This window comes from Anomaloglossus baeobatrachus, chromosome 5 (genome assembly GCF_048569485.1).
Source record: "Anomaloglossus baeobatrachus isolate aAnoBae1 chromosome 5, aAnoBae1.hap1, whole genome shotgun sequence".
In the NCBI taxonomy this organism is placed as follows: domain Eukaryota; kingdom Metazoa; phylum Chordata; class Amphibia; order Anura; family Aromobatidae; genus Anomaloglossus; species Anomaloglossus baeobatrachus.
The window spans coordinates 228,180,173-228,203,425 of NC_134357.1; the positions used below are offsets into that span (position 1 = coordinate 228,180,173).

At 48.6% G+C, this 23,253-nt stretch overlaps 1 protein-coding gene across 1 annotated transcript in view; it reads left to right on the forward strand.

Annotated features, from left to right (window-relative positions):
• The window catches only part of LOC142309884 (E3 ubiquitin-protein ligase DTX4-like), a 161,350-nt gene that overhangs the window by 132,926 nt on the left and 5,171 nt on the right, over window positions 1–23,253 (forward strand). The window contains exons 7-8 of the mRNA XM_075347339.1: window positions 6,097–6,258; window positions 6,690–6,779. Of these exons, the coding sequence (XP_075203454.1) occupies window positions 6,097–6,258; window positions 6,690–6,779 (252 nt within the window). The remainder of the gene's footprint in view (window positions 1–6,096; window positions 6,259–6,689; window positions 6,780–23,253) is intronic.

Genomic DNA, 23,253 nt, shown 5'->3' on the forward strand with positions numbered 1-23,253 from the left:
TTATGCACTTTCGGAAGCGCATAAAATACAGGAATTACAGGGCAGTGTGGTACCAGAAATTCAATATACCACGGACCCCCTCCCTCTTTGTCTGGTCCCTCTGGATCATCTTTTTTGGAACAGAGACATGCGGGGGGTTACTATCCACATACCAGGGCTCATCAAGCCAGGGGCGGATTTTAAATCTATCTGATTACCCACTCTCAAATGATGAAATTAGGGTTTTATCTAGAGGTCTTAATTATATTCCTACTAACCACTTTAATTGTTTTGGCTGGATTAAGGATCTAGAATTATTTGGTAGAAAGTTAAAATGGAAATTATTTTTTGAACAAAATAATAAGGAGCAATGCAAAGTTCTTGGTATTAGTGAGGAAGACTACGAATGTTTTCAGACTCTAACGGACCTCCTTAAAGACAGCGCTAGAAAGAAAGGGGAAGGCCCCTTTACTAATCTAAAGAGACCTAGTAAAAAATCACCCCCGATAAATAACTGTACTAGTATAGATATTTTCTTGAAACTAGTGCAGGATGAATTATGTAAGATTCCACAATGGCATTCCAACATGAACTATAATCTTACTAAAAAAGAATGATCAACTTATCAACTTATAATTAAAAGGTCAGATAAGGGAGGGAATCTCGTAGTATTAGATCACCCTAAATACCTTGAAATGAGTTTACGCCTGCTGAATGATAAAGATACTTATGAAAAACTACCCTCTGATCCGACAAAAATCTATATGGATCTCCTTCTCCTTCTATTAAGCAATGCTAAACAAAATAAAATTATCTCCGCTAATGAATTTGAATTTCTGGTACCACACTGCCCTGTAATTCCTGTATTTTAGGCGCTTCCAAAAGTGCATAAAGGCCTGGACCCTCTAAAGGGTAGGCCTATTGTTGCAGGAATTAATTCACTGTCCCAAAACATCGGCATCTATATTGACAAGATACTTAGGCCCTTTGTTGTTTCGTTACCATCCTATGTCCGCGATACTCCGCATCTTTTACAGATTTTAGAGGATATCAATGTAGGCCCAGATACCATTCTGGCCTCCATTGATGTCGAGGCGCTCTATAGCTCCATCCCTCATGACCTTGGAATTCAAGCAGTGGACTTTTTTCTCAAGACATGATCAATTGACTGTAATGTACACAATGTGTTCATTGAAGAATTATTATCATTTGTTCTTCACCATAATTATTTTTTGTTTAACGCCAAATACTTCCACCAGCTCAGGGGTACAGCAATGGGGAGCCCATGTGCCCCCAGTTACGCTAATATATTCCTGGGCTGGTGGGAGGAAACGGTGGTTTTTGGGGGGGAAGACGAGACATTTCATCAATGTATCGGACTATGGGTCCGATACATTGATGATATTCTCGTCTTCTGGAATGGACTAGCTATTGATTTTGAGCGATTTATTATTAATCTCAATGAGAACACGCTAGGGCTGAGATTTACTTATTCTTATGATCTTAATTCAATTTCATTCCTGGATCTAATTATTTCAAAAGATGACAGGGGCAAGATTCATACGGCAACATATCGTAAACCAACGGCCACTAACTCCCTGCTAAAATGGGATAGTCATCATCCCATCCCTCTAAAAAGAGGGATTCCGAAAGGGCAGTTTCTGAGAGTGCGCAGAAACTGCTCCAGGGATATAGATTTTAAAATACAGGCCTCAGATATGTTTGGAAGATTTTTGGACAGAGGGTACCCAAAAAGAATTTTACAGCAATCCTATGCATTTGCCAGAGATAGTGATAGACATATACTTATGTCTTCAAAAAAGAAAGAGGAGGATCTGAATATTACACGTATTATTGGTACCTTTGATGTTCAATCTGAACGGATATTTAGAATTATTAACAAACATTGGAATATCTTAAAGGCAGATAGAGATCTGGCCAAATATATTCCAAAAAATCCATGCATTACCTATAGAAGGGGTCAAACTATAGGAGATAGACTCATGCATAGCATATATCAAGGACCTCGTCCGTTAGGGACTTGGCTGGACAGGCAGATATGCGGTATGTTCCGATGTGGGACCTGTAGCTACTGTGATTCTATGGATTCATGTAAAATAGTAAGAAGTGCAGCAACAGGGAAAATCTTCACTCTACGAGACTTTAGTAATTGTAAATCTACAGGAGTCGTTTATAGAGCCACCTGCAACTGCCCTCTCGACTATGTAGGTAAAACTAGACGAGAATTTCGGAGAAGGGTAGGGGAGCATTTATCCGATATACGGAATAAAAGGGATACCCCAATTTCCCGGCATATAAACACCGTACATCACGGGGATATAAAGCATATCCGATTCTCTATACTCGAAGTAGTAAGGCGTAATCCAAGGGGGGGGGACTTTGATAGAATTCTACTACAGAAAGAATCTGAATGGATTTTTAAAATGGGTTCCTTATCTCCAAAAGGGCTTAACGAACTGCTCTCTTTTAGTTGTTTCCTACCCATGTAAAAATACCTAAGGACTTATCTGTTCGATATCCTATAACGTTATAATATTAGAGACAGAATGCCTATGGCATCTATCCAAATCTTTGGAAAATATTAAACTATAATTTCATCTTCTTGCTTTGATAAATAGGAGTATATTAATGACCAATCTTGGAGAAATTTCTGCATATTAGGGTTGCCTGTTGCAGGGAATTTCTGAGGTATCACTGGTAATTGTTATGTATACGTTATTAATCTTACACAGGATCCCTGCTATATGTTGTATAATAAGCTACATTGATTAATATATAAAAGCAGAGATTTACCCTATTATCATGAAATGTATTCCTAATGAGCCTTCTATTAGGCAATCTAAAAGGCCGTGCATATTTATCTATGTAAAGATCAGATCTGTGTGCCCTATAGAGATGTGGCAGTATATACTGAGAATAGTTATATGATCTATACCTGCTATGTATATATGGCAGGTTTCATCCTGTAATATATACTGGCGTCGTAGAGATCATATGCAAATATGTAGCCGTGAGGGTTCGCTGCGATACGCAGGCGCAACAGTAACTCATCCAAGACGGCTGAATGTGGCGGAATGTGATGTACAGCGCATGCGCGTTGACGTCAGAGATGACGCATCGCGCATGCGCACTAACATTGCCACTGTGATTGCCGGTATATTATCGGTATATGCAAATATGTTGCGGGTATATAGATAGTCATATGCGGCATTCAGCCGTGATGCTGTACCATGAGATATAGAAGGCTGCAGCTAATCTATCGGAATTGAGGTGGATGTGCGCCTGCGTGGCGCGATGCGATGTACTACTGCGCATGCGCGCTGACGTCATGGTGACGATTCACGCATGCGCAGTGGGGGCGATGCGCCGCGCATGCGCGCGGACATCGCTCATAGCCGTTCATGATAAACAGCTGCAGTGATTTAACTACTGCACGCAGGCGCAATAGCGACACTATGATGCGCCAGCCCATCTGATCAAGGGGCACACAGCTGTTCTAGGTTATGCCGGCTTTATAAACCCCTAAGGCTATGCAGATCCATAGAGTCTCCAGGGACGGAAGTGGCTGTTTATCTTGACAGGATCGCTCTGTGCTACCGCCGATTCCATTAAGGAAAGACTCCGTGGATCTGCATACCTAATTGACTCTTTGTTATGGCAAGTAGATACAATGTATATTGACTATGTTCATGTTTATTTTCCACACATGCATGTGTTATTCTTAATGATACAATTATGCAAACCTGATAGACTGTATTCTGCTTTTTGTAGCCTCCTGATGAACCACAATAATTCATGTGGGGAAACGCGTTGAGGTGAAGATCAAATTAACAGGCTTGATGTTAAACTCACTCTGAATATATTGGGACTGGATTCCATATGCTCGCCTATTCTGGACCTGCTTAAACCATAATAGCGTCTGCCATGAATGTAATGGGAAAGAGCATATAAGCCCACAAGTTAAGTTTCTGTGATGCATCATCCATAATCCTGGAGTGAGCAGCCTGTATATATGTTGAATAATCATTGTATGCTATATGTATGCGAATTCCCTTGTTATCAAGGGCCTATATGTACTATAAACCATTGTATGCTATATGTACGCGAACTGTCCTTGATATCAAGGTTATATGTACTATAATTAATTCACTGTAGGTGTGGATATTTAATTTATATATTCAAAATAAAGAAATAATTGGGAATATTTTGTCTGATACTGATGATACATATTCCCTAGGCCTAAGAGCCAACGTGTAATTATGCTAGATGTGCCCCCACCCTGAGTGGCAGCGTGTCATCTGACTGCAACCAGTCACAGGTGGCAGGACAGCTGGTGGGTGGGAAAAGCAGTGCAAGTGTCTGTTGGTCAGTATGGTGAACGTGCATGTGTTTCAGAAACACATGCATGTTCCTGTCAGAAGTGTCTACAAATCGTACAAGTCTAACATGACATCATCGGCACAGCCTGCGCTCTCTGAACATGAGCGTGCATGTACACAGAAACACATGCACGCTCCTGTCAGAAGTGTGCGTGGCTGTGCCGGTGATGCGCTGTCAGACTCGTACAAATCTGACATGACATCAGCCGGAATAACCTGCGCTCTCTGAACATGAGCGTGCATGTACACAGAAACATATGCACATTCCTGTCAGAAGTGTGCGCAGCTGTGTCGGTGATGCAGCTTTTTTTCTCATTATTTTTATTATTTAAATAAATAAATTTTAAAAAAAAACAACGTGCAGTACCCCCTAATTTTGATACCCAGCCACGATAAAGCCAACTGAGGGCTGGTATTCTCAGCCCGCAGCTGCCCGGTATTGCCTCATCTATTAGATGTGACAATCCCGGTGCTTTACCGGCTCTTGACGATTGCCCTGGAGCGGTGGCAATCGGGGTAATAAGGGGTTAATAGCAGCGCACAGCTGCTACTAAACCATAGGTTAGTGATGGCACAGTCGTCTATGAGATAACTGCATCACACTAACCTGTAAATGAAAGTAAATAAACACAGACACAAACAAAAATCCTTTATTTAAAATAAAATACAAAACACACACCCTCCTTCACCTCTTTATTAACCCCCAACACCCTGCAGCTCCGGCATAATCCACACGAGGTCCCACGCCACTTCAGCTCTGCTACATAACACAGCCAGTGGCCAAAGAGCACGACCACTGGCTGTGCAGACAATGACTTAGCTGCGCTGACTACATGACAAGCAGATACTGTCTCAGGCTGGGGGCGCATCTGCCTGCAACCAATCACAGACGAGAGAACAGCCGGTGGGCGGGGAAAACACGGAAAGCTGTGTGTATACAAAGAACAGTACAGGAAGTGAACACGCCACCCGGAAGCAGTGTGCCGCCATGACACCGAGTCTCGGTAAGTATGAAATGCTGTTTTATTGCTATTTTTCTTTATTTTTCAATTATTTTCCCCAGTGCCGGATCCGGATCGTACACGCGGAATCTCGGATCTGGGTACGGCACCCGGAAATCTTTGAAACCGTGCGGAGACGGACTTTTACAGTTTGGATCAGCTGAGCCCTACTCCTGAGTGTTGCAAGCTGCATATTTAGATCCATTACCTGGGCTTCCAAATATGTAATATGCTGACATCGAGAGCAGACATATTCACCCTTGAACAGCTGTTCAAGGCATGCGGACATCTCATAAGACGCACACTTGGTAGCATTGTCCATGGAGCACATACTAAATGGGGAAAACAGTACATATAAAAACAGTGGTAACCTAGAAGAGTACCACCAAACTATGTGCTTGTGCAAACTATGATATTGTGTTCAATTATGCAACCCACTTACCTTGCAGCCACACTTGACTTGCAGCTTCGCCCACTCAGAAGCATTGCAGTGTCAATATACCCTCAATATCCATGAATGAATGCTATCCGGCCCCGGGGATTTGTCAATATTTAGTTTACTCAGACACAGGCATAATTCTTCTTATGTTAACTTAGTTATACCGGAGGGGGACTTTGATTTTTGTATTAATGAATGATCCCTGGAATAGTCAGTTTTTTGGTGAACACATATTTTTATTAATCTATTTTTAACATTTTATTTTCTTTTTTAACAGAATGGTACTTTACGATGTCCAACTTGTCAAACATTGTATGGTATGAAAATTGGGTCCCAGCCTCCAGGAAAGATGACTTTTCACGTTATTCCTCATTCCTTGCCTGGTTATCCTGACTGTGAGGCCATACACATTATTTATTACATTGCTTCTGGAGTACAGGTAATATTAAGTACATACATTTTAATCTAGAAGCCAAATTGATATATCTACACCAGTATATTTCTCTTTTTTTGCTTCTGTGATTATTTTAGACTTATACAAATATTACTACAGGTAGCTTTTCCACATGCACTAAACCTCATTATAGTAACTCATTGTGCTAGGATGCAAATAAACACCAATGACACAGCAGTGACAAAGCTACTATACATCATATTGTATTTCATCCCATCCCTTGTAGACTGTGACCCCTCGTGGGCAGGGTCCTCTCTCCTCCTGTACCTGTCTGTGCCTTGTATTGTTTATAATTATTGTACTTGTCCATACTATGTATACCCCTTTTCACATGTAAAGCACCATGGAATAAATGACGCTATAATAATAATAGTGATAAATGATAACCTTAAAAAAATCATTTCCTTTTGTCATAGGGACCAAGCCAGCCCCACCCGGGAACAAAGTTCACAGCCGCTGACTTCCCACTTCATTGTTACCTCCCTAACACTAAAAAGGGCAGAGAGGTGAGTGTTACATTGTCATTCAGTGTGTAGGAAAAGTGTGATTGACCACATCGACAGAACCTATAATGTGTCATTTTTGTAAATCCTGATCTGTTCAGTCAAAGAGAACTAGAAAATGAATGGCTAAGATATTCCCTAAACTAGAATAAACTAGGACATCTGCTGATGTCCAGGTTTGGTACAAAAGTCTGCAGTTACTCTATGTGACTGCAGACTGCCAAATTCTGGGAATATTCGCAAAGGGTAGGCCATTGATGTTAGATTAGTGAACAACCTCTTTATTGTCACAGGTGGTAGTGCAGGGAAATCATGTCTACATGCTCTACCTCAGAGCTTGTCGATACAGTTAAGATTCAGAGTTGCCCTGGGTGGGCCCTTCCGAGTGAGGGATACGGGGCAACCTCCGCCTCTGTCTTCCATTGGTTATAATTCTAAGAGGTAAATTTCCTCCTTTTGGCAATAAAGCATCTCAGAACTGAAGAATTTAATCCAGCAGATTCCCGCAGCCTCTGAGAACATTTGTATTGTCATCTTTAGATATTAAAGGAAAGGAAGGCTCTAAAATTACTTATGTTTAGGAATTCTGGTCTGCTTCATTCTGAATTGATAAAGATAGAAGAAAAATTGAATCCTTAGATCCATAATGTATACAAAGAAGTTATCATATCCACCAGGGTTCCCAAATGCAATTATAGACCTACATATGACCTCTAGTTTTCAATCATTTAGTATAATAAAGTTTGCAAATAGACACAATTTTATGCAAAATCAGTACAAATTTTATTAATAAATTCAGGGCACACAGTGCATGAAGTGAATTTAAAAATATACACGAAAAACAGGACAGTGTGATTGGTCTAACAAAGATGTAATTCATATGATATGGCACTGATCATGAGATAATGATGTCAATTAAATACTAACAGCTTGCCCTAGGGGTTCACTGGGAGAACCCACCGCATGTAACAAGGGTAATATATGTCATAATATCCATTGTAATGGTAAATTGAGCAAATCACCAACGTTCAGTGAAAAAAATGGCATTATTTTGGTCTCTAGGAGCATACCAATACAATATGTATGTAAGAGAGTATCTATATGTGGCGCCCCTGACCTGGTCAGGCACCACTGAGTACTGCACCCATGCTGGGGACAGTACAATACAGGTAATCCAGAAGGCTGACAGGGGTGTGGAACACAGGCGCATAGTGATCAGGTCTCACACATGTATCCATGAGAGGACCCCTGGGGATCCCAGGAGGGGGCAAGCCTTCACCTTCACTGGAATAGTGGAGGGGGTAGAGCCTCCATCTCCTCTCAAGGGGTGTGGTAAGAGAATCTGGTTGCTAGGTGGCGTAGGCAAGAACAGGAGAGGAGGAGCAGTGAGTCAGTTAGAGCAGAACTCCATAGGGCTCAGTGAGGAGCAGACCTGTGGGGCTGTTGCTGTCTAACAGCGCCCGCGCAGTGGCTACAGACGGGGGAGAACGGTCAACTAGGAGTGCTGCCTGAAAGCCAGCTTCAGCTAGAGAGTGCACGGAGTGGGAAGTAAGGAGACTGCTAGAGAGCACCAGGCCCAACCGGGCGGCAGATCCCGAAGCGAAGATAGATCCAGCTTTCTTCTGCTAAACCTGCCGGTGTGGGGCTCTTAAAGCCCACACCACAACACTACAAAAGCCGCAGCCACGTAACCGCAAGTTTGGGCCCATAGGTCATAGGAGGCAAGAGGCCGGAGTGGCCTGGTCCGGGGAACAAGCACACGGCAAACAACAAGGGGAGAGAGGCTGCAGCATCTTCCCTGGGTGACCCCCATAGGGACTCAAAGTCGGGGTCACCCCAAACCACCAAGGGCTAAGGAAGGCGAGTCAGTAGTCACCCTCATAAAGTCAGCCTGAAGGATACCTGGTTCCTACCTGGTTCATCTCAGCTACGCCCGGGTTACTCACCCTGCCATCTAATGTGAGTAAAAACCCTGAAAGACATCCTGCCTGTGTGGGCATTCTGCGACTTGTGGTACTACAAACCTACACAGGGCCCTGGGGCTTGCCTCACTCTCAGGAGGCTACTACATCTAACTGCACACACCATCAGCCCCAGGCGACCCTCAACCTGCAGTGGCGGTCCCTACTGGCCGCAATACTGAGAGTGGCGTCACGATCAAAACAGAAGATTTCCTACCAGTGACGGAGATCCAGCAACGTGGAGTCCCTGAAGGTAATGCACCGACACCGACACAACTCCTGCGGGGCTTCACATCTGGCGTCACGAACAGGATAAGGACTAGACCTGTTCAGACAGGTGACCATGTGCCTGGGCGGTCCGCTTGAAAAATTGGAAGCGCCGCCATATTGCCACCATGGAAAGCGCGCTGAAAAACAACAGCAGCCCGCGCTGGAAGAAGTTACCGCCCACGAAGAGGTGTGGCTACCCAGAGATCCTCTGCAGAGTTCTGACCTCGCTGATGAAGAAAGCGGAAGCGTCCAGAAACGGCGAGAGAGAAAGGAAGCCACAAACCTGCTGCTGCGGAGAGCAGAAATGGAATCCAGACGCGGATACCCAGAACCAGGCACTGCTGCCTGGTGGTGCCGGGAGCTTGCCATCTTCTGCGACCGGCTGGAGGCCGGGATTGTGCGACGGCTCAGAGAAGAACGCACGGAGCTCCTGGAAATGGCTGCGGCGGTGCGGACCTATGAGGAGAGAGCCGCGCGACGCCTGCCAGACCGAGCGGCGACGACGCAGACCCCGATGCTGCCACAGATGGGTGAGTCGAGTGATGCCCCGGCCAGCGCAAGTGCCCCGGCCCCTGCTGCCACGCTCGCGGTCCCAGAAGAGGCGCCCGGCGCGGCGACGCTGGACCAGGCCGCAGCCACGCTAGAAGCGGCCCGCCAAATCCAGGCCGCCGCAGCGATGCCCCGCCTGTCCCGCAGGGCTCCGACCACCACGGCAGTGCTCATCCGTGCTGCAGGTGTGACGCTGACCCAGGCTGCCACCCTGCTGAACCCGGTCCGCCAAGACCCCACCGCAGCAGCGACGCTCGTCCGCGCCGCAAGTGAGATGCTGAACCAGGCCGCAGCCCCGCCAGGTGCGGCCCGCCAAGCTCCGATCGCTGCAGCGACGTCCAGCCCAGCCTGCACAGAGCCCCCTGCAACAGCGACACTGATCCAGGCCGCCGCCATGCCAGGCGCGGCCCGCCAAGACCAGGCCGCCGCCATACAGGGCGCGGCCCGCCAAGACCAGGCCGCCGCCATACAGGGCGCGGCCCGCCAAGACCAGGCCGCCGCCATACAGGGCGCGGCCCGCCAAGAAGAGAAGACTACCTCATCATTTACCCCGGCCTGCAAGGCCAGAGCAGACACCGCTCCCCAGTCCGAAGAGGTCCCTGCTGGAAAGCCCACGCTGGGGGAGGACCCCGAATACTGGCGGCTGAAGGCTGACATGGAGGCCAAGTTTCCACAATGGTTGGTGGACCGGTACATGCTCCCTCCGCATACCCCCAAGAGGATTCCAGCAACCCCTGCAGCCGCGCCAGAGAGCCCACCGCCCAGACCAGCTGAAGAGAGCCCATCCCCAGCACTGCCACAACCAGAGTGCAGTGAAGAACTAAGGGGGAGAGGAGGCCAGGAAGCTGAGGAGCTGACTCCGACGCCAACCGCAGCAGACCCCTACCCAGAGCCGGAGATGCTGCCCTATTCCCGCTGGGAGGAGGAAGACTTGACACCGTCAGCAGATGAAGATCTGCCCCAAAGCCTCACCTGGGAGCTTGTAAGCTGCACCTCGCAGAACCCAGCCCGCAAGACACGGCGCAGCAGATCAAAGCGTCCTCCAACACCACAGTCTCCAGAGCAGAGGGAGGTCACAGCCAGAGACCTGGAGGAGAAAAGGTGCCTAAGAAGGTCCGAAGCCCAGGCTAGAGGACCCCTTTACAGAGGGATAGTAGAGGACTTCAACTTGAAAAGCGGATACGGCTTCATTGTAGTAAAAGGAATAAAAGAGGGCATATTTGTAAATCGGAGAGATGTTCAAGCCCACCTGCCCAGAGGACATTCAGGCAGAAATTTGAAGATTGGGGACTTAGTACAGTTCACCTTGCATCAAGGAGAAAGGGGCTACTATGCCTTAGACGTAGCACCATGTCCCAGACAAGAAAGACAAGAAAGACAAGAAAGACAAGAAAGACAAGAAAGACAAGAAAGAAAAGACAGAGATACAGAAACAGATGCAGAAAAGGAAACAGACGAAGACCAAGAAAGGAAAGATAAAGAACCTACAGATGAAACAACCACAGACAAAGATCCTACAGATGAAACAACCACGGACGACGACGGAGAGCAAGAAAGTCACAGGTGCCGGTGCCCTACATGCCCACGCCCTAGTGAAAAAGAGGAGTAAAGTAAAAGAAAGTAAGAAATACAGCAAGTTACCAGTTAAAGTTTGAAAAGTTTTGTTTGCAATGTTTAAGAAATGCGCCCACAAAAACTATTGTGAGAAATAAACTTTAAGGCTATGAACTTGCTATAGCCACAAACTCTCGCAGTGTAAAAAGTTACACCAGTGGCACCACCACCAGGGCCAGCCTGTTTAGGGGCTTGGCTCGTCTGCAACCAGGGGGGCCCGTCCGTAGAAAAGGGCCTTGGCTCACCTGCGACCAGAGAGCACGCCTGTTTATGGGGCCTTGGCTCACCACCACAAAGAGGGTACCTGGTCAGCACCAACTGTGGAGGCCGCCTCTGAATCCTGCCAGAAGAGGCTGACGGCGCGGATCCACCAGGCCAGGTATACCCTGAAACCACCAGCCCATGAAAGCCGCCTCTACATCCTGCCAGAAGTGGCTGAAGTCGCGGCCAACGGGAGAGGAAGATTGGAGGAAAGGTCTGGGGAAACGGATGGCCCAGACCTGGTTACCAAAAAGAAACCGGTGACCTGCCTCCTGAGAGGGTTTTGGGTGGGTTAACGGACTTGTGGGTGGAGGGTGGTGATGTACGATAACTGGTGATTTTAAAATGTTTTTACATGTTTTAATGTTTTATGCATTTTAAAATGTTGTCTTGCAGCCCGCGGACGTGCTGGTGATAACTAAGGGGGAATGTGGCGCCCCTGACCTGGTCAGGCACCACTGAGTACTGCACCCATGCTGGGGACAGTACAATACAGGTAATCCAGAAGGCTGACAGGGGTGTGGAACACAGGCGCATAGTGATCAGGTCTCACACATGTACCCATGAGAGGACCCCTGGGGATCCCAGGAGGGGGCAAGCCTTCACCTTCACTGGAATAGTGGAGGGGGTAGAGCCTCCATCTCCTCTCAAGGGGTGTGGTAAGAGAATCTGGTTGCTAGGTGGCGTAGGCAAGAACAGGAGAGGAGGAGCAGTGAGTCAGTTAGAGCAGAACTCCATAGGGCTCAGTGAGGAGCAGACCTGTGGGGCTGTTGCTGTCTAACAGCGCCCGCGCAGTGGCTACAGACGGGGGAGAACGGTCAACTAGGAGTGCTGCCTGAAAGCCAGCTTCAGCTAGAGAGTGCACGGAGTGGGAAGTAAGGAGACTGCTAGAGAGCACCAGGCCCAACCGGGCGGCAGATCCCGAAGCGAAGATAGATCCAGCTTTCTTCTGCTAAACCTGCCGGTGTGGGGCTCTTAAAGCCCACACCACAACACTACAAAAGCCGCAGCCACGTAACCGCAAGTTTGGGCCCATAGGTCATAGGAGGCAAGAGGCCGGAGTGGCCTGGTCCGGGGAACAAGCACACGGCAAACAACAAGGGGAGAGAGGCTGCAGCATCTTCCCTGGGTGACCCCCATAGGGACTCAAAGTCGGGGTCACCCCAAACCACCAAGGGCTAAGGAAGGCGAGTCAGTAGTCACCCTCATAAAGTCAGCCTGAAGGATACCTGGTTCCTACCTGGTTCATCTCAGCTACGCCCGGGTTACTCACCCTGCCATCTAATGTGAGTAAAAACCCTGAAAGACATCCTGCCTGTGTGGGCATTCTGCGACTTGTGGTACTACAAACCTACACAGGGCCCTGGGGCTTGCCTCACTCTCAGGAGGCTACTACATCTAACTGCACACACCATCAGCCCCAGGCGACCCTCAACCTGCAGTGGCGGTCCCTACTGGCCGCAATACTGAGAGTGGCGTCACGATCAAAACAGAAGATTTCCTACCAGTGACGGAGATCCAGCAACGTGGAGTCCCTGAAGGTAATGCACCGACACCGACACAACTCCTGCGGGGCTTCACATATATATAATTGCCTTATTCTGTCTGTCTGTCTTGCTCCAAACTTGTGTCACCGTGACAGTATCACCGTGACAGTGTCGTTAGAGTGACAACTGTCGGATTGGCTGCTGGGCTCGGCCTGGCCCCCCCCCCCACACAGATTGGCCGCTTGCCTCAGTCTAGCCCCGCCCCCCGCATGGATTAGCCGCTTGCCCCGGCCCTCCGCACGCATCGCCCGCTCCAGCGTACACCGGCTCCCAGTACACATGTGCAGGGAGCCGGCATACGCTGACGCCTCGCCCGCTCAGCCCCGCTCCAGCGTACACCGGCTCCCGGTATACATGTGCATGGAGCTGGCATACGCTGACGCCTCGCCCGCTCAGCCCCGCTCCAGCGTACACTGGCTCCCGGTACACATGTGCAGGGAGCCGGCATACGCTGACGCCTCGCCCGCTCGCCCCCGCCACACGTTGGCATGCTCTGCCCCGCTGGGATCGTGACCGAGCCAGTGTACGCTGGTAACCATGATACACATCGCGTAACTATAGGAAGCGCTTCCCTTAGTTACCCGATGTGTATCATGGTTACCAGCGTACACCGACTCCCGGTACACATGTGCAGGGAGCCGGCAAACGCTGACGCCTCGCCTGCTCAGCCCCGCCCCTGGCACACGTTGCCACGCTCGGACCCGCCCCCGGCGGCCCCAGCATGGGGGATGGAGCACGATGGGGGGTGTGCAGCATGGAGGATGGAGCATGATGGGGGATGTGCAGCATGGAGGATGGAGCACGATGGGGGGTGCGCAGCATGGGGGATGGAGCACGATGGGGGGTGCGCAGCATGGAGGATGGAGCACAGTGGGGGGTGTGCAGCATCAAGGATGGAGCACGATGGGGGTGTGCAGCAGGGGGGATGGAGCACAATGGGGGGTGCGCAGCATGGGGGATGGAGCACTATGGGGGGTGCGCAGCATGTCGGATGGAGCACGATGGGGGGTGCGCAGTATGTTGGATGGAGCACGATGGGGGGTGCGCAGCATGGGGGATGGAGCATGATAGGGGGTGCGCAGCATGGGGGTTGGAGTACGATAGGGGATGCGGAGCATGGGGGATGGAGCACGATGGGGGGTGCGCAGCATGGGGGATGAAGCACGATGGGGGGTGCGCAGCATGGGGGATGGAACACGATGGGAGGTGCGCAGCATGGGGGATGGAACACGATGGGAGGTGCGCAGCATGGGGGATGGAGCACGATGAGGGGTGCGCAGCATGGGGAATGGAGCACGATGGGGGGTGCGCAGCATGGAGGATGGAGCACAATGGGGGGTGTGCAGCATGGGGGATGGAGCACGATGGGGGGTGCGCAGCATGGGGGATGGAGCACAATGGAGGGTGCGCAGCATGTCAGATGGAGCACGATGGGGGGTGCGCAGCATGTCGGATGGAGCACGATGGGGGGTGCGCAGCATGGGGGATGGAGCACGATGGGGGGTGCGCAGCATGGGGGATGGAGTACAATAGGGGGTGCGCAGCATGGGGGATGGAGCACAATGGGGGGTGCGCAGCATGGGGGATGAAGCACGATGGGTGCGCAGCATGGGGGATGGAACACGATGGGAGGTGCGCAGCATGGGGGATGGAGCACGATGAGGGGTGCACAGTATGGGGATGGAGCACGATGAGGGCTGCGCAGCATGGGGGATGGAGCACGATGGTGGGTGCGCAGCATGGAGGATGGAGCACAATGGGGGGTGTGCAGCATGGAGGATGGAGCACGATGGGGGGTGCGCAGCATGGGGGATGGAGCACGATGGGGGCTGCGCAGCATGGGGGATGGAGCACGATGGGGGGTGCGCAGCATGTCGGATGGAGCACGATGGGGGGTGCGCAGCATGTCGGATGGAGCACGATAGGGGGTGCGCAGCATGGGGGATGGTGTACAATAGGGGGTGCGCAGCATGGGGGATGGAGCACGATGGGAGGTGCGCAGCATGGGGGATGAAGCACGATGGGGGGTGCGCAGCTTTGGGGATGGAGCACGATGGGGGGTGCGCAGCATGGGGGATGGAGCACGATGGGGGGTGCGCAGCATGGGGGAGGGAGCACGATGGGGGTGCACAGCATGGGGGATGGAGCATGATGGGGGGTGCGCAGCATGGGGTATGGAGCACGATGGGGGTGGGCAGCATGGGGGATGGAGCACGATGGGGGGTGTGCAGCATGGGGGATGGAGCACGATGGGTATGCGCAGCATGGGGGAAGGAGCACGATGGGGGATGCGCAGCATGGGGGATGGAGCACGATGGGGGTGCACACCTCCCCCCAAAACACACACACACCGCCACACGCGCACCGCACAACACACCACACACACACTGTGAACCACAAACACCACCCTACACAGACACCCACACACACAGCAACGCCGCACACACACAACACCCAACACACAAACACCGCGGCATACATAAATATACGCACATGCCGCGCAACACACACACTGCACAAAACATACCTCCGCCCCAAAACACACACACGCACTCCACACCCACACAAACCGCGCAACACACAGCACCACACATACAGAACGCTGCAGACACACAGCGCTCCACAAACAACGCAACACACACAACGCAACACACATACAACACCGCTCTCACACCCCTTTACCCAGACAACACCCAGAACATTTACATCGCCATACACAAACACTTGGTAGCTACACACAACAACATATATATATATATATATATATATAATATATATATATAAATATATATATATAACAAAAATCATACATTAACTACACAATACGTAAATTCTAGAACACCCGATGCGTTAGAATCGGGCCACCTTCTAGTATGTAATAACTCCCTCTAGCAATCCTCTATGTACCGAATAGTCAATACATCACTCATATACTTGCCCCTTAACAATGTGCGTGGAAGAGGTTGTATGAATAAAGTATGTCATGAGTTCTACCTGGGTTATGTTTAAAGTCGGTATTTGCTATAGGTAATCAATAAATCAGATTCTATATGCCACTAATACCATCTATAGGGAATATAAATAAACTGAATTTATCATATGGTCTACCTTATATACTGTAATGGTCATTAAATCCTTAAGGTGATAAATTCATATATACAGTGCCTACAAGTAGTATTCAACCCCCTGCAGATTTAGCAGGTTTACACATTCGGAATTAACTTGGCATTGTGACATTTGGACTGTAGATCAGCCTGGAAGTGTGAAATGCACTGCAGCAAAAAAGAATGTTATTTCTTTTTTTTTTTTTTAAATTGTGAAAAGTTTATTCAGAGGGTCATTTATTATTCAACCCCTCAAACCACCAGAATTCTGTTTGGTTTCCCTAAAGTATTAAGAAGTAGAGATGAGCGAACCAGTCGCGGTTCGGCTCGAGGTCGGTTCGCCGAACGGAGCTCCCGTTCGAGTTCGGTTCGTCGAACGTTCGACGAACCGAACTCGAACCGCATAGGAAACAATGGCAGGCATTCACAAACACATAAAAACACAGAGATAACACCCTCAAAGGTGTCCAAAAGGTGACAAACAACTCACAACACAACACAAACACATGGGAGAGTGACAAGAACAAATTCTCATGCGAAAACAAAAGAGCGTAACGAGGAAAAAGAGGACGAGACACAGATATAGGCATGGGACGCCCTTCCAAAATCATGTAAAACACCGCAAGGTGACTCCAAGCGGAGTCTCCCTTTTTTCCAAAAATTGGGCCACACAGACACCCCATCAGTGGCAGCACTTGTGCCCTAGTTGCAAACAGGATGTTTTGATTTGCATCAAGCACATTCAAAAATATGCCATAATTAACTGGCCCCAGGATGACACTGGGGTAGGTAGCAAAGTCTTTCCTGATCCCAGCTCTGTTGATTTTGGATCATTTTTAAAAAACACAGCAAGCAAGGGTTACTCCAAGCGGAGTCTCCCTTTTTTCCAAAAATTGGGCCACACAGACACCCCATCAGTGGCAGCACTTGTGCCCTAGTTGCAAACAGGATGTTTTGATTTGCATCAAGCACATTCAAAAATACGCCATAATTAACCGTCCCCAGCATGACACCGGGGTAGGTAGCTAAGTCTTTCCTGATCCCAGCTCTGTTCATCTTGGATCATTTTTAAAAAACACAGCAAGCAAGGGTTACTCCAAGCAGAGTCTCCTTTTTACCAAAAATTGGGCCACACAGACACCCCATCAGTGGCAGCACTTGTGCCCTAGTTGCAAACAGGATGTTTTGATTTGCATCAAGCACATTCCAAATCCACAAGCATTTACTCTCCCCAGGATGACACAGGGGTAGTAAATTCCTTGTGGATCCATGACTTGTTCATTTTGATGAACGTTAGTCTGTCCACATTGTCACTGGACAGACGTGTGCGCTTATCTGTCAGCACACACCCAGCAGCACTGAAGACACGTTCAGAGACAACGCTGGCAGCTGGACTTGACAAAATCTCCAAGGCGTAAGTGGAGAGCTCTGGCCATTTTTCAAGATTTGAAGCCCAAAATGAGCAAGGCTCCATTTGTAAAGTCATGGCATCGATGTTCATTTGGAGATACTCCTGTATCATCCTCTCCAGCCGTTGACTATGTGTTAGACTTGTTGTCTCTGTTGGCCTTGCAAAGGAGGGTCTAAAAAAATTATGAAAAGATTCCATAAAATTGCTGTTACCAGCACCAGATACAGTCCTACTGGTACGGGTAGACTGTTGAAGATGACGAGACCGTCCCATGTTTGTCAAGTTACAACTGGGAGATTCACTCCCTGCACCTGCACGGTTGTTTGGTGGAAAAGCCGAGCTAAGATCGAGTAACAGCTTCTGCTGATACTCCTGCATATGTGCGTCCCTTTCTATTGCTGGAATTATGTCACAAAATTTGGACTTGTACTGGGGATCTAATAGTGTGGCAAGCCAATAGTCATCATCACTTCTAATTTTGACAATACGAGGGTCATGTTGGAGGTAGTGCAGCAAAAAGGCACTCATGTGTCTTGCGCAGCCATGCGGACCAAGTCCACGCTGTGTTTGTGGCATAGAGGTGCTAACCGTTCTTTCTTCCTCTGACATCTCCCCCCAACCTCTTTCAACTGAAATTTGACCAAGGTCTCCATCATCCGCTGAGTCTTCCATGTCCATGGACAGTTCGTCTTCCATTTCTTCATGTTCTCCTGCACCTTCCTCAACATTTCGCCTGCTACCATGCGCCCTTGTTGATCCCTGTCCCCCATGGTCCCATGCGTGCCGCGTTGGTGATGATGAACGTCTGGACCTTGGTGATGTTGTTGTGTCTTGCGCATATGAATCCTCCTGTAGTTCCTCCCCTTCCAGTTGTCTCACCCCCTGACTCCGAATAGTGTTTAGCGTGTGCTCCAGCATGTAAATGACTGGAATTGTCATGCTGATAATGGCATTGTCAGCGCTAAACATATTCGTCGCCATGTCGAAACTGTGCAGAAGGGTACATAGGTCCTTGATCTGAGACCACTCCATCAGGGTGATCTGCCCCACCTCTGCATCTCGTTGGCCCAGGCTATACGTCATGACGTATTGCACCAGGGCTCGGCGGTGCTGCCACAGTCACTTTAACATGTGGAGAGTCGAATTCCAGCGTGTCGGCACATCGTATTTCAGGCGATGAACCGGCAGGCCGAAAGACTTCTGGAGCGATGCAAGTCGCTCAGCTGCGGCGCTTGAACGGTGGAAGTGAGCAGACAGTTTTCGTGCCCTGGTCAGAAGGCCATCTAGGCCGGGATAGTGTGTTAAAAATTGCTGGACAACAAGGTTCAACACGTGAGCCATACAAGGTACGTGTGTCACCTTGCCCAGGCGAAGGGCCGCACCCAGGTTTGCAGCATTGTCGCACACGGCCTTACCAGGCTGCAGGTTGAGTGGAGACAACCATTTATTAAACTCGGACCGCAGAGCTGACCACAACTCCTCAGCTGTGTGACTCTTATTCCCAAGACATGTCAAGCTAAAGACCGCCTGATGCCGTTGCGCTCTGCTGCCAGCATAGTAATGAGGGGTGCGTGATTCCTTCTGCGCAGTGAGAACGCTGGTGGCCTGACCAGGCAGGCTTGGGGCGGAGGTGGAGGACACAGATGAGGTGGAGGAGGCAGAAGCAGTGGCGGAACTTGGACAGACAGAGGATTGACACACAAGTCGTGGGGACGGCAAGACTTGTGCAGCAGACCCTTCACCATCTATCACCATAGTTACCCAGTGCCCAGTCAGCGACATGTAATGTCCCTGTCCATGCTTACTGGTCCAAGTATCGGTGGTAAAATGCACCCGTTCACACACAGAGTTTCTCAAGGAAGCGGTGATGTTGTGTGCGACATGCTGGTGTAGCGCGGGCACACCTTTCTTAGAGAAGTAGTGGCGACTGGGCATCTGGTACTGGGGCACAGCGACAGACATAAGGTCTCTAAAATCCTGTGTGTCCACCAGGCGGAAAGGCAGCATTTCGGTAGCCAAGAGCTTACAGAGGGATAAAGTCAACCTCTTAGCTTTGTCATGGGTCGCAGGAAATGGCCTTTTATTTGTCCACATCTGAGGGACAGAGATCTGGCTGCTGTGTGTAGACGGTGTTGAGTAGGGTGTCCCTGGAAAAATGCAGGTTTGTGAGGAAAGTGCAGTCGGAGACATGATGTTGCCTTCATCCAACGTTGGTGCTATCGATGTCTGAGAGAGCTGTACACACGCACTTGTTTCCCCTTCCAAACCAACTGATGACCTACCAAGCAAACTGCCTGTTGCGGTTACAGTGGTGGAAGTTGTGCGTGGAAAACCAGGTGTGACAGCTGTCCCTACAGTCCTAGAAGATGAAGGGCGCGTGGATGCACTGGAAGGGGCAGGCGGTGGATGGTTCGCTCCGCTAGGCCGCATTGCAGCACGGTGAGCTTCCCACTGGGACATATGATATTTATTCATGTGACGATTCATGGAAGAAGTTGTCAAACTGCTGAGGTTTTGCCCTCTACTAACAGAATCACGACAAATTTTACAGATCACATAATTTGGGCGATCTTTTGCTATGTCAAAAAAGGACAAGGCTAGGCAAGGCTTAGAGGGCATGCGACCTGCTGAGCCCCCCCGATTAGTGCTCAGAGGCAGAGTGGTGGCTGAGGATGCAGTTGTAGACGTGCTACCAGTGCTCCAACTCTGTCCAGGAAGGCGCAAGGTAACTTCGTTGTCGGTTGCATCCTCCTCCACCGCCTCTGTTGACCTCCTCGAGTGCCTGACTGTGGGTTGACAGTAGGTGGGATCTAGAACTTCCTCATCAATTGTTGTGTTTGCACTCCCCTCACCCTCAGACCGAGCCTCTTCTTGCCCTGACCGAATATTTAAGTTGTCATCCCAATCTGGTATCTGCGTCTCATCGTCATCAGTATGTTCCTCATTGTCTATAACCACAGGGTCAACATTATGCTCTGAAACTTGGTCCTCACGGTCTGAATCAGAGTCACAAAGGTTCTGGGCATCACTGCAGACCATTTCCTGGTCTGTACTCACTGTAGCTTGGGAGCAGACCTCTGATTCCCAGGCTATAGTGTGACTGAACAGCTCTGCAGACTCAGCCATCTCACTTCCACCATACGGTGCAGGGCTGATGGAGACTTCAGAGCTGGGAGAAAGCAAGTTTGATTGGGATGACAACTCAGAGGACTGGTGTTTTTTGGATGCGGTAGTTGAGGTGGCTGAGAGGGCACTTGTTGGACCACTTGAGATCCATTCAAGCATTTTCCTTTTTTGGCCATCATCTACCTTTGTTCCTGTTGTTTGTGTCCGTAAAAAAGGGAGCACATCGGATTGTCCACGGTAAGTAGTAGACATCTTACTTTTGCTGGTAGATGGTCTATCTTCAGCAGATGTTAATGGAGCTTTGCCACCTTCCCCACGGACAAACCCTTTTTTTCCTTTTCCAACACGCCTCTTCCCCTTTCCACAAGCATCTGTCATTTTGCCACTCATGTTAAATACAACAAGATTGTGCACTTAAAATGTGGTAGTAAAAATTGAGAGGTGGTGTAGATTGCAGCGGTGGTCTAGCTTTATTAACAGCAGAATAATAAAGAATAATTATCCCTGACAATGCAACTACGGCCCTTAAACTGGCAGCATAGTTTGCTAGTATAATGGCTTAGCAACAATGCGTTTGAGTGTGCAATGCAGGCAGACGTGCTGCAAATATCTTTGCACTAGTGGGACAATACAGAAGTCCAACAGCCACGTTTAGGATGCCACTAAGTTCACTCAGTGTTTGCTAGTATAATGGCTTAGTAACAATGAGTTTGAGTGTGCAATGCAGGCAGACGTGCTGCAAATATCTTTGCACTTGTGGGACGATACAGAAGTCCAACAGCCACGTTTAGGATGCCACTAAGTTCACTCAGTGTTTGCTAGTATAATGGCTTAGTAACAATGAGTTTGAGTGTGCAATGCAGGCAGAGGTGCTGCAAATATCTTTGCACTTGTGGGACGATACAGAAGTCCAACAGCCACGTTTAGGATGCCACTAAGTTCACTCAGTGTTTGCTAGTATAATGGCTTAGTCACAATGAGTTTGAGTGTGCAATGCAGGCAGATGTGCTGCAAATATCTTTGCACTAGTGGGACGATACAGAAGTCCAACAGCGACGTTTAGGATGCCACTAAGTTCACTCAGTGTTTGCTAGTATAATTGGCTTAGTTATAATGAGTTTGAGTGTGCAATGCAGGCAGACGTGCTGCAAATATCTTTGCACTAGTGGGACGATACAGAAGCCCAATAGCCACGTTTAGGATGCCACTAAGTTCACTCAGTGTTTGCTAGTATAATGGCTTAGTTATAATGAGTTTGAGTGTGCAATGCAGGCAGACGTGCTGCAAATATCTTTGCACTAGTGGGACGATACAGAAGTCCAATAGCCACGTTTAGGATGCCACTAAGTTCACTCAGTGTTTGCTAGTATAATGGCTTAGTTATAATGAGTTTGAGTGTGCAATGCAGGCAGACGTGCTGCAAATATCTTTGCACTAGAGGGACGATACAGATGTCCAATAGCCACGTTTAGGATCCCACTAAGTTCACTCAGTGTTTGCTAGTATAATGGCTTAGTTATAATGAGTTTGAGTGTGCAATGCAGGCAGACGTGCTGCAAATATCTTTGCACTAGTGGGACAATACAGAAGTCCAATAGCCACGTTTAGGATGCCACTAAGTTCACTCAGTGTTTGCTAGTATAATGGCTTAGTAACAATGAGTTTGAGTGTGCAATGCAGGCAGACGTGCTGCAAATATCTTTGCACTAGTGGGACGATACAGAAGTCCAATAGCCACGTTTAGGATGCCACTAAGTTCACTCAGTGTTTGCTAGTATAATGGCTTAGTTATAATGAGTTTGAGTGTGCAATGCAGGCAGACGTGCTGCAAATATCTTTGCACTAGTGGGACGATACAGAAGCCCAATAGCCACGTTTAGGATGCCACTAAGTTCACTCAGTGTTTGCTAGTATAATGGCTTAGTTATAATGAGTTTGAGTGTGCAATGCAGGCAGACGTGCTGCAAATATCTTTGCACTAGTGGGACGATACAGAAGTCCAACAGCCACGTTTAGGATGCCACTAAGTTCACTCAGTGTTTGCTAGTATAATGGCTTAGTTATAATGAGTTTGAGTGTGCAATGCAGGCAGACGTGCTGCAAATATCTTTGCACTAGAGGGACGATACAGATGTCCAATAGCCACGTTTAGGATCCCACTAAGTTCACTCAGTGTTTGCTAGTATAATGGCTTAGTTTTAATGAGTTTGAGTGTACAATGCAGGCAGATGTGCTGCAAATATCTTTGCACTAGTGGGACGATACAGAAGTCCAATAGCCACGTTTAGGATGCCACTAAGTTCACTCAGTGTTTGCTAGTATAATGGCTTAGTTATAATGAGTTTGAGTGTACAATGCAGGCAGATGTGCTGCAAATATCTTTGCACTAGTGGGACGATACAGAAGTCCAATAGCCACGTTTAGGATGCCACTAAGTTCACTCAGTGTTTGCTAGTATAATGGCTTAGTTATAATGAGTTTGAGTGTGCAATGCAGGCAGACGTGCTGCAAATATCTTTGCACTAGAGGGACGATACAGATGTCCAATAGCCACGTTTAGGATCCCACTAAGTTCACTCAGTGTTTGCTAGTATAATGGCTTAGTTTTAATGAGTTTGAGTGTGCAATGCAGGC